Source organism: Xiphias gladius, chromosome 10 (assembly GCF_016859285.1).
Source record: "Xiphias gladius isolate SHS-SW01 ecotype Sanya breed wild chromosome 10, ASM1685928v1, whole genome shotgun sequence".
NCBI classification, from domain to species: domain Eukaryota; kingdom Metazoa; phylum Chordata; class Actinopteri; order Istiophoriformes; family Xiphiidae; genus Xiphias; species Xiphias gladius.
In genome coordinates, this window is record NC_053409.1 from 10,940,267 (window position 1) to 10,952,880 (window position 12,614).

General features: G+C 43.9%; 1 protein-coding gene across 2 annotated transcripts in view; it reads right to left on the reverse strand.

Annotated features, from left to right (window-relative positions):
• The window catches only part of akt1 (v-akt murine thymoma viral oncogene homolog 1), a 32,320-nt gene that overhangs the window by 17,572 nt on the left and 2,134 nt on the right, over positions 1–12,614 (reverse strand). For both annotated transcript variants that reach the window (XM_040137147.1, XM_040137148.1), the window contains exon 2: positions 8,873–9,058. In XM_040137147.1, coding sequence (XP_039993081.1) covers positions 8,873–8,918 — 46 coding nt within the window. In that variant the 5' untranslated portion in view covers positions 8,919–9,058. The remainder of the gene's footprint in view (positions 1–8,872; positions 9,059–12,614) is intronic.

Genomic DNA, 12,614 nt, shown 5'->3' on the forward strand with positions numbered 1-12,614 from the left:
ATGTAAATGTGTTCTTCAAAACAGGAAACTAGCCAACAGACAGCCTGACCACAACCTAGATAAGATAAAACCTGCTTCAAGTGTCAGATCTGACTGTAATGGAGACATATTCCGCTCTTAGGAAATCCACTATGATTTGTGTCCCTGATTCAAAGCCTTTCTAAAAAATGTAAAGTGTGACAGCAGACATGTGAGTCAACTCAACCAAATTAGGGGAAGGACAACAGAATAGGAAGACTGATTTGACACCAGATGAGAGATGAGAGAACTAGAGGCGATGCGAAAGCTCCACAGCGTGCAAAGAGTTGTGCTGAGTGGAGTGGTAGTGAGACAGATCACTACATATGTTCCCCACATATGTAGGACTGCAAGAGGGGGGTGTGAGCTCAAGTGAAGTGTGTATGAGCCATGCGTACTGTGTGTGTGTGCATGTGTGTGTATGGGAGGAGCTGTCAGGGCCTGATAGAGTGTCTTTACATGACAAGCAGCTGCTGAGGTCTGGGATGCGCGCTGGGCAAAGTGGAAAATAATGAACGGAGAATCGCTGCCAAACACAACAGAATTCATCTTTATTTGCCAAATGCAGCATGGCCCTGTGTGTGGACAGCTCTAGCATACCACCAACACGCCCTCTATACCCGTAACACACACACACACACACACACACACACACACACGGCACAAAGGGAGAAAACAGGTAAAGCAACACACTGTACACAGGGGATCACTCCTGTTTGCTTTTGCACGTGTGACAAATCATGAGCACTTTTTATGTTAGCATAATGGTATTTGATCTGAAATGGTTATCCCCACAGAGATAACCTTTTATTGAGAGACTCAGAAACATCTTTCTAAAAGTTAATTAAAGGGAATCATTCTATTTCAGATGCTGGTCTCCGTGTGTGCAACCTAACATATCTAAAAGTTTTACCTGATTCAAATCTATTCACTAAATATTATTCAAAATTTCTGTCTTTACATTAGCTTTAAATATTTTATATTTAAAAAGCAAGAAAAACAGGACCCACATGGATTACAATTTATATTAGTGCTTCCTTTTGACTCTGAAGCCATTTGCAAGTCAACTTGGTTTAAGAGACTTTGACAGTAAGGGCTGGCGAGGCAGGCTCATTGAGGGCACAGTGAATAAAAGGAAAATATGTGGAAGGCTTTAGACAGAAGAGGGAGAGAGAGAAAGAAGACAGAGAGTGACAGAGGTTAGTGGCTGTTTCCGAGGAGCGTCCTGTTCTGTCCGTCTCTACTTGACAACGGCAGGAATGTTGAGGTCCCAGCTGCTGTGGCTTGTTGGCTTTTAATAAGACGCATCATGCAGCATTCATCATACGGCCCCCAAAAGAGAGGCCACGGTGTACTAACAATGTGTCCAAACTAACAGCTCTGTTGCATGTCATCCCTCTCTCCCCCGTTCTATCCTTTGTACTTCTACCTTTAAAAATGTTAATAACAGTTTGAAAACTATAATCTTTAAACAGAGTTCCACCTTAGTCATCTGGCATCATATAAACCACACACACACACACACACACACACACACACACACACACACACACACACACACACACACACACACACACACACACACACACACACACACACACAGTGAGAGGAACCAAGACAGGGTCAGACAAAATGCGCCTCTCAGTGCCCAAACCCAGTGGTTGGACTTCCTGCGGGGGCTGCTGTTGGGTTTTGTCCCCCGTCTGGCCATTCATAGCTTGGGGATGAGAGGAAGGGAGCCAGTGCTAACTGCATGAACTGTGCATGTGTGTGTGTTTGAGTGGTGAGAATCGGATGAGAGGGGGGGGTAGGCGGAGGTTGAGGATTAGGGAATTAGAACTCCAAAGCGAGGGAGGAGGGGGGAGGGGGCTGCGCCTTTTGTTGGTTTTTCCTCAGCCACCCCCGCCATCCCTTCGGCACTTTTCTGCCGGGTTCTGCCTGTAGGCTGCAGCTGTGGCCTGCCACCCTGTGCCCTGCATCTCAATGAGCCACAGGCCATCCGCTACATAGGAGAGGGGGCTCCCTGATGCAGGGGTCACCACTGAGCCCCAGCAACCACAAACTCCGCCCCAAACCATCCATTACTCTGAGCCGCAGAACTCTGAGCGGGTCCTCCCGTGCTGCCCAGACACCCATCAACCCATTTGCCCCTCTTGCTGTGACCATATAAGGCATCATCAGGCTCCCATGCCATCCTAAACTGTCCAGGGGTTTGGGCTCCTTCATTTTTTCCTTTTCTCCTTATGTCTTCCTGACATCCCCCCTCCTCTCCAAACCTCTTTTGTTGGCCCCGCTCTCTGCCATGCAGCTGGATGGAGGACTCCATTGCCAGGGCTTTGGCAGCAACATGAACAGGTTGCGGGGAAGGGCCACCCTGGCCTCCAATGTAGCCCTCTCTGTCTCTTGCCCTTATCCCTCTCTCTTTCTCTCTGTCACTGCGGTTGCTGCTGCTACCCCAACAGGAGAAAAAAAAAAAAAAAAAAGCTAGGGGGATGGGGGGGCACGATGGAGGCTGCCCCTCTTTCTCACGCTCATAAGAAAGCCCTCACTTCTTCTCCGTGGTGAGTGACACCTGCTGATTACCATAGAGACACTGTGGGAAGTTCCCCCCTGCCACACTGGGGCTGAGATTTGCCCCCTCTCCTTGGGTAAACAAGCAGTCCATGGATTAGTTAACTGGGTTACTGCACAGCAAACAAATAAACACACATTATTTAGAGCAAATTAGTGCCAATGAACTCTCAATGACCAGTGTAAGATCTAACACCCCCAAACAAGCAAGGAATAAACTCCAGAGGATCTTTTTTTTTTCTAAAGGGAGATACTCTCCAGCTGTTAAAAAGTGTAGTTACCAAGTTCCTCCTAAAAGTATGATAAAACTTTCTATATGGCCACTGAATAACTTGTAAAATATGTTTTGAGTACCAGAATAGAAAAGGACGTGGAGGATGTAACACATATCGGAGCATACAGTCAACCCTTATTCTGCAGACAGCTGAGCATCCTCTTCATCTCTCTGTCTCCCCTGCCCTCCCTAAACTAGCGAGAGGTGCCAGTGATGTGATTGATGTCGGAGACTGGGAGCTTTTCGCTGGTCCATAGCCGCTTCCGCCATGGGTCTGAGTTGTCAGCAGGGTCATTATCCTAGCAACAGGATGGTGGGTGGGGAGCGTGCGCTGGACGTGGGGGAGGATTGAGAGGGGGTGAGCTGGTGGGGGTAGGCAGCGGCAGAGAGGAAAGAGGAGAGTTAATAGAGACAAGGAGAAGAGGAAGAATGCGGGAGTAAGAATGAAAGAGAACAAGAGAAAGGACAGAGATGAAGACAGCGAGGAAACAACAGACACAAAAAAAGGGAAGAGAGTAACAGAGATGGAGAGTGCTGCCGAGCACCACAGTTGTGACAAACAGGCGGATTCTGCACAGCAAAGTAAGCACACAGCGGGCTCTCCATGAGAGGAGGCGAGCAGTGAAGGTGCCACCTCCCTCAGCCTCCTGGTCCCCCCACCCTGCTATCCAGCGTGTCTGCCGACAGCTGCACCCCAGTAATTTACTTCTCTCTACCACATTTAGCAGGAAGACGGCTTCCCATCAGCCAGAGCAGGGGGTCTGCGCTGACGGCCAGACACCCAGCCAGAGCGCTGAATTCCCGGTGTGACACCCTCTGCTGCTGGACCCTGCCTACAGGGGCTCCTCTCCGAGATCTGTATGGCACTTCAACTTCCACTGCTGTGTACCAATTTGGTTTTTACTGAGTATTTGACCATCAAAAGTTGGGTTATCTGTTGTAAAGTTATTTGTAAAAAGTTAGTAAAAAGTATTATATGTTACATCTATTCCAGTCAAACTACTAAATATCCTGTCATCACAGAATTATATCACACAGTTTACTCGCAGTTGTCCCCCGTACAAAAATCCCTATTTTATCTCTCACTTAGTTTATCTGATTTGTTTTCCACTCACATTGCCCTTATTTGATTGTTCGCTGATTATTATAATGAACATTGTAGGGAAACTCAGGCTTTTAGCTTTCCACTCTTAATTTTGTTGAAAAATTTACTAAATCCTGACATACCTTTGGCTGATCTCTTGTAAATTCTTTTTTTATAAGCTCTGATGTTAATGCACCTTGTTCAGTGTTCACTGTATAACTAGATAAAAAGAACACTAAAATATCCTTCTTTTTCTTTAATTGTTTGATTCTGTATGTTTCATTGACAGCTTGTAAAGTGTTTTTAAACGGAGAATTGCTGAATAAATAATCAAAATCATTCCACTAATGTAATCAGCAAATTGCTAATGAGTTTCATAAATTGTATTATTTAATACTTGGACATGAGTTTTTTAATGTTTAGTGGCTCTTTATCAGTTGTAAAATGTATAGTGGATAGAAATCTTTTTTTAACTTTGACAACAAAAGTAGAATTCTAAAAATATATAACTAAGCAATTATTGCATTATTATTATTATTATTAGAAAACTTTGTTTCTAATTACTGTAACACATTATCCACAGATTTAACAATAAAAAAAACAAACATTTTGGGTTTCATGTAAAAGAATTTAGTCATTTTATGTGCACTTGAGACTTGTTTGTGAAATGCCTGACCATGTAGCTGAAAACATCAGGAAATGGGATGAGCTATTGCTCCAGTTCTGCAGTATGTGATACTGTATGTGTATGTGTGTGTGTGTGTATGTGAGAGTGTGTGTTTGTGCACTGCAGCAGTGCGTGGCCCATGATAGCCATAATGAGGGGATGTGTAGGAGTCTGGGCAAGCCCAGCAGCAGGGCTGGCAGCAAGTCTAAGTCCCGAAGTCTGCAGCATCATGAGACATTCTTAATCAGGTGGGTCTGCTCCTTTGAAGAGCAGGAAACACCACATTCCCTTACTGAGCTCTTACAGAGAAAAATAATAGAAACATGGAAAATCCTGACTGAGTTGTTGGAGGCCTGTTCACCAGATGCACAAGGCAAACATATTCAAAAACAACAACAAAAAAAAAAAAACCACCAAAAAAATGTCATCTACACTGACTACTGTGTTTGGTGTTTCGCAAAACCCATGCTCCCCCCCGCCCTCGTTCCCACTGTGTATCATGCACTTTCCTGGACCACCAACAAGGTCTTGGTTGGAGGAGCAGCTCATGGGTGTCCTTCAGCCGCATGACCAGCGAAGGAACAAATCAGCTCATGCACTCCAAACCAAACCACGAGAGGGTCTGTGTGGCACGTCGCACACAACATCCATCCACTCTGCTGAGGCCGACTGGGTCACTAAGCAATGTTCTGGGAACATCACATAGACGCTGCTCAACTTCTGTCTCTCTCTGTCTGCCCCTTTATCTTTCCCTCGCTATCTCTACTGGTGTGGCCTCTGCTTTCCCTCCCTTTCTCACCTCACCCCTCCTCTCATGAGTCGGAGCCAGCTGAGCGTGCTACCCAAATCCAACAGTTGTTGCGGCCTTCGTTAGCCTAACGAGGGGGCCGGCTCTTTATACTTGTCAGGGAGCAAATGAGTCAAACAAACAAGGGCCAGGGAAGAGGGGAGGACAAGCGAGCGCTGTTCTGTTGAGCTTCACTGGGTTCTTGGCCGCAGCGCTTCCCTGGAAACTAGGGAACCCACAATCTGCCTCTTTGATGTCTGATGATGCTCTGGCTTTGATGGAAACTTTGGAAAAACACACTTGCAAAAGAAATAACATGCTATTCGGTCTCTGTGGCCACTAGAGGCCGTAGGCACATTCAAAGTGTGTGGGTGCACTCTGATGGATCTAAAAGGGAAGTATCATTTGGGGACATATAACAACTGGTTACGATAGTAACAACAAAGTTACAGTGTTTTTGCAAGGCTGTACTTGCGATGCGGTCTGTGCATAAGGGCACTGGGTAATGTCCTGCTGGCAGTGTAACTTCTGAATAAATATGCTTCACACTGTCCATAGACTCACACATTTGCATATGCATGTCCAGACGTACACACACCATCCTGTCCTACTCAGCTGCTTTGTCTTGCATTCCAAAACTGTCCTTCCAAAACAGATAACCAAGATAACAGTCACAACAACACATCCCAGGCAGTGTCCACAAGCCAGACACATTACTGCAGCACAAGGCTTAAGGAGAAAGTATCAAGGTGTGTCCTTCAGAATGAGATCATTTCACTGAGTGCAGTCTGTCTGGAACAAATATACAGAGCACTGCGAGGCCAAGAATCTGCAGCTCTAATGACAGATTAGCTCTACCGGGGGGTTTACAGGGTACTAAGACACAATGCTTGCTACAGTTTCTTGCAGGACTCTAAACAGAGTTTATATATGCATGCTGAACATGATTAATCAGACAGGAATTAAAGAAAGAAAGTGTGAGTGGCATGGATGTGTTCAGCTGACACGCGAGAGCTGTAGCGCTCTGTGCCTGTGACTTGCTCACCATGAAATCCATTCAACGTGTATAGCCATTAAATTGGGCATTACTAGAAAACAAGGCAACACTTTAACTGTACCTGCTTTTGTTAAGTCATGGTTTGGTGCTAGACCATGTCCATGGAACACACACAAAATGTTGATGGAAAATGGAGGGCTATCCTTTGTAAAACATTAAATTAGTGTTTTGAGTACACACACTGGAGTAATGAGCATGCTGAACACACTTGGAACTTGTATAAGCCATTTATTATCACGCCCACATGGTGATGTGAGTCACTTGGGTGGCGCCACCACACACAAAAAAAAAAAACTCCACTAAAAAGGTGCAACATGGGATGATAGTGGTTGAGTGGAAGCTGCCTGGCTGAGGTGATGGACACCGAGACAGGGCCACTGCAGGTTCACCTTCTGTGCAGTGACTCTGGGGCAAAGACTGCATGACAGTGACGTGACACTAAAAGCCTTCCTGTCAAGGAGGCAGGCGGACGCCCTCCAATCAAAACACCGAGGCTCTGGGTGACATTTCACAGGGCACAGCTGCTGGGCTGCGACAGCATGCCAACTCACTATTCCTGAAGGGTTGTTTGTTTAGTGTGTGTAAGTGTGTGTGTCACAACTAGACGGGTGTCACTGCTAGCACTCTGTGTGTTTATGTGCACATGTACTGCCACACAACCTGACTGTTTTTCTAACAGTCACTATTTGACTACTCTTACAGTTATATTTTACACAGGGTTTATCTCAAAATCTTCTGCTCTTATCAGCACCGCTGAAGGCGTGGAAAAATGGACATATGCCAGTTTTGTGGCACAGATAATAAAAAGCACCAGAATAGCTGAGTATATAAATTTACAGACCCAGAATAAATGACGCATCAGCCTAAACCTTTTACTGTTGTGCCAAACAAATGTAATTTTACAAAAGTTTCCTTCCAAAGAAAGGATGATCCTATTCTTGTTTTTTCCCTAAATTGACACAATAACACAGTTTAGCTCTAAAGTCTCTGGTACATAACACAAATCTAATTCTTCACATGAATTTTGCTTTTTGGTGTAAAATGTAGATGCTCTGTCAGAAATCCAGGATTGTGGATTAGATGAAGCTTCAAATAGCTATATATAATTTTTTTGTTAGCTATTTTCTAACTTTGCATCTTTGGTCTATACTAAATAGAACTTTTGCTGGTAAGACACAAATGGCAACCAACATTTTATCCTTACACTCACTGGAATGACCAGGGTGGGTCTGCCTTGGACCGACTGAGCCGAACCAGGCTGACCCTTTCCTAAAACAGCAGCCTGTTATGCTCTTAGCCCAGGCCTTGAGGAGGGGGAGTGAGGGCTAACAGACCACAGCAGCACTCTGTTCCCCCTAGAGTCCCAGGAACTCTCCTAGTGACCTGGTCCCATCACCTTATCCCCTGAGTCAGAGTCTTGCTTTCCCCTCTTCCAGTAAAAGCCTGGTTCTCTGGCACTAGGCCTGGGAGCCTTCAGTGGTTTTGGAGAAGTTCCTTATCCTATTTTGCCCCTGGTGGTGGTGGAGGTAGTGGTGGAGTGGACTCCGTGAGGCAGCCACAGTTTGAAGGCAGAGTTAGTATGCACACATAAAGCTGCTCAAAGCCAGCAGGTATGTGAGGAATGCCTCTTCATCCAAACAACAGGACTCACGCCCGACACAGAGCCACACCACACCACACAGCACTGTCAGAGCAACTGAATGGGGCCCACTGGGGACTCTGCAACTGGATGGCTCTTTACATTACATCTTGCATACTGCCTGTTTAAATAGGTTTACTGGGTGATCAATCACCTTGGATATATGCGATTGGGCTCAGGCATTTCTGCAGCTTTTAGAAAGCAAATATGTCACTATCGTACTACAGTAAACTCTTGCTAGTCCAAGTACCTTGGGAATGAAGGTAATGTGGATTTGTGAAATATTTGAACAACTCGTCTAAAAATAGGAATCATTATACTGTACTCCAATTAACACCCAAATGTAGTATATGAAGATGCCATGTATGCGCTGGATGAATGAACCAAGTACAATTTGTATGCAGTTTAAATACATTTCTCGTAAAGGTGTCGATGAGGGATTCTTCAAAAGGAACTTACTCAATGAATATTTTTTAGGGTCCTTGCATATTTTGTGTTCTTTGCCAGCTTGGTTAGCCTGTAAGTTTGCACAGTTGGGGTTTCTAGTACATGAGGTGAGGATGACTGTGCTACATCTTGATTGACTTGTCAACAGTACATAAAAGAAACCACAGCAAATACTGTAAATAATGTGATGCATACAGTAACTATCTTAATCAACTTGGTTTCAAGCACAGCAAAGATTCAAGTGCTGTTGTGATCAAACCAAAATAAAGCCTCTTTACAACAGATATAAAATCAAATTATATAGCAAAAGCTTTATCTATCTATTTACCCCTTTTATGCAGCCATCCCTCCTTGACGATCACCACATTGGTCATGTTGGTGGGCAGGGTGGAGGATCCAGGTTTCCCACAGGAAGAGACACAGCTTTGTTTCCCAAGTTTCCTTCACGCAGCCCTGTACAGGAGCCTGGAGACGGGGTCCTGGGGTTTACGGCCGGCTTCTCAATGGTGGTTACCTATTAGTTGAAGAAGAGTAAAAATTAGCCCCGTATTGAGGTGAAAGATTTTTTCCACTTGTCTGAATATTAACCCTCGGGTCAACATAGTAGAGGAGAGGCAGTGGAATCGAGAAGATCCTTGAGCTTTATGGCCCGGTTAGTGGAGTATATGCTAAAACCACAGTGCAGTCCCTTTCACATGTGGAACCTGCACCACTGCAAGGTTCAAATATCTGTGTAAGTCCGCGGTTTTTGGCATTTACAATGAAGTCTCCCGTATTGGAAAATTCCATGCTGTTCGCACACAACGCAACCATTCCTGACAGACTGAGAGTTTTCTACTCTAGAACAGCAGTGAGTTAAAAAATAATGTCAAATTGAATAATTCTCACACAGGATGCCTGAATGATGGATTTAAAAACATATTTTATAGTTGCACAGCTTATTGTTCAGCCAAAGCTAGGCTTTGGAGCCTACTCATAATCATAATTAAGAAATACTCCCATTTTGATTTTGTAACTATACCCTTTTTGATGGATTGTTATCCTGTTTATCCTGTAAGTAGGTGGCAAGAAAGTTCAAAATTTAAGGGATTTGGAAAGGTTTGATGAGCGTGATGCTTCTGTTTGTGCTGTGCTAGGTATATGAGTTTCTCAGGGGGATGTCAGGGTTCATCATCTCACAGATTTTTGTTTTGATTAAAACTTGAACGAGACTGGATGTCAGACTTAAAGGGCCTGAAAAAAAAAAAAAAAAATTCCAATCACTCTGCGCTATACAGAGTATCACTCGAGTCTTCCGCTGCCAAACCAAATTAATCCTTTTTTTAAAACCATCTTGACACTGATTATTAACTTCCCTCTATTCCATTTTTATGACAATTTTGAATCTTTATCACAGATTTCCAGAAGCCTCCAAACATATCAAACCTCATCAACAAGTGCTGCTGCATATTGCTGAGGGAAAAATAAATAAATAAATAAATAAAAATGTTTTACAAAGACCTGGATGTCCGTTCTATAAATTATTTTCACATCATTGTCTCCTACTTCAAATGAACTTAATTATATTATTTTGTCACTACAGTAATCTATTTAATGAATTTAATTTCCCTGTACATAAAACTAATTTATAATGGAATTTATTTTAGATTGTTACAATGCTTTACTGCAGTAAAAAAAAAAAAAGTGTTCTACAGCAGGTCTGAGTGAAAAATCAAATTTTCCTCAAACATAAGAAATCCCCTTTACCTGGGCATTTTTTTTGTGTGTTTAAAAACAAAATAAATATAGTAAATAAATACACTTGATATTCAAATATATCACAATAAAGATCATGATGAAAATCATGTGATATGATCAAGAGCTCTAGGAGAGCTACTAAATCAACTCTGAGATGACATTGTTCTGTTAACTGTAAAATGATCATGTTGATTTTACATCACCTGATAAAAATATTCACTGGCTACTGAAAAAAATGTGTTTTATTTTTTACAATTCCATGACAACTAGGCAAACTCCATCTGCTGATGAAGATCATGTGATAGGATCAAAAGCTCCAGAACAGCAACTAAATGGGCCTCAAGGTGTGATTGTTCGGTCACAATATAAAAATGTTGTGAAGAGAAGGCACATTGTTTACTGTTCCTTTGCACGCTGCATCTGTGAGTGTTGCTGTTTAAAAACACACCGGACCTGTGATGGAAGCAGTACAGAAATGTTTCTACAATTTGGACTCCTTTTCACACATAAAACAGACATGAAAAAAAACTGCTGTCACATTTAGATAGGAAACAGTAAAACGTCTTCAGAGAGATGCATGAGTAAAGTGCAGCAGAAAAACTAAATGTGGGTAAAAGATCAAAATACAGCAATAGTCTTACCTGTTCAAACTCAAAATGTATGATACAAGAAAGGATAAAACTGCACTGACAGTCACCTGATAAACCAAATGGGGTTGAATTCCATCATCAACGGCACATACTAAAAACCTGCAGGCTATCATAACCAAAACACTTGACCTTTTGATTCATTCAGTACTTCTTTATGATATAAATACAGCTTTGAGTTCAGGGTGGAAGCCAAAGAATGATCAATTGCCATGCTTGTTCACACAAATGTCACACACTGCACCAGGCAATCTCTGACCATCAACTGAAATCAATTTGCCTGCTGCTGCTCCGTCAGAGTAAAGCCATCAAAAGAGAGCTCTGTTTGAGTGGCCCCATCCAGCTTACTGTTGGGGACAACAACAGGAAGTGGATGTGACTATTGACAGACTACGAGTGATATCAGTACAGCCCCAGGCTCGAGTGCATCTGTCATTGAATGTGCGATCAAAACGCCTTTTACTGCCATTCTGCTCACTTCCATCAATGAGCAAAAGTGAGTTTATGAAAGCAGGGTTTATTTTTGCTCAGTGTTTTTGTTTATTGCACTGGGGTTGTGGTGCTTGTGTCACACAGTCGATGCTGGAAGGATCTTGGAGAGGAATTTGAAAAAGCACACTGAGTGCAATTCAAACTAGGGATCACACAAACTGTTGGATCCTTTCGGCATCTTACTGTGTACTCTGTGACACAGGCACGCACACATTATATACACATTGGGATACATCACACAAACAAACTTGAGCGCATACACCACAGCCAAAAAAGCAACACATGCACAGGACCGGCTCTGGAGCCACAACAGAGCGCTGCTGTTTTAATGGGAGCGACCTGTTGCTACTGTGGCCTGTGTGGAAAAGCTGGGCTGCTGCCAGTGCTGCAGCCAGCAGCCACTGAATGAACCCAGTACCCTGACAGCGGGTCACATGGTCCTCAGGCCTCGGGCCACCGCCTGCCTGCCTGCCCGTCTGCCTGCCTGCCCGCCTGCCCGCCTGCCCGCCTGCCTGCCCGCCTGCCCGCCTGCCCGCCTGCCCGCCTGCCCGCCTGCCTGCCCGCCCGCGCAGCTTTCAATCATTCATCTTTTTGGCTCCAGCTCTGGGGGCCACCCAATTCAATGCAAATCAGGGTAATGCAGCAAAGATACCACACACTGAGCCTGTCACCGGGCCAGAGAGGACAGCCCCATGTGTTTATGGCAGGAAGCAGAAAATCAGGCCGACATCACCACACTACTTCCTTCATCACAAATCAATAGATACAAGACTGTTGTTGCTCTATTTTCTGCTGGCGCTTGGGTAAACCACTGTGTCAGCAGCTGGGTTATGGTTACAAAGGTAGAACATTACACTCAAATATTTAAAACGAAATTAAAAAAAAGAGAACATCAAACATGCTCACCTGTTGCTGGAAAACAGTCCCTGAAGCGACATTTGGTTTGTGTTCTAATGAGGCAATGGAACCAGTACTAGTGTGATCTACTACACAGTGCCAAGTTCCTCTTTCAAGTTCCCTGAAAACACATCACCAATGATAAGAATATTGTGGGTAGGTGTAGCTGAATACCAAACCACAGCTACTATAACCTTGAAAGACAAGTAGGCTCACTACTTTAATCCTCTGATGACATGAACAGCAACCCCTATCGGACTCACGTTAATGTACTCGTTTTCACGCTGCTCAGACAAG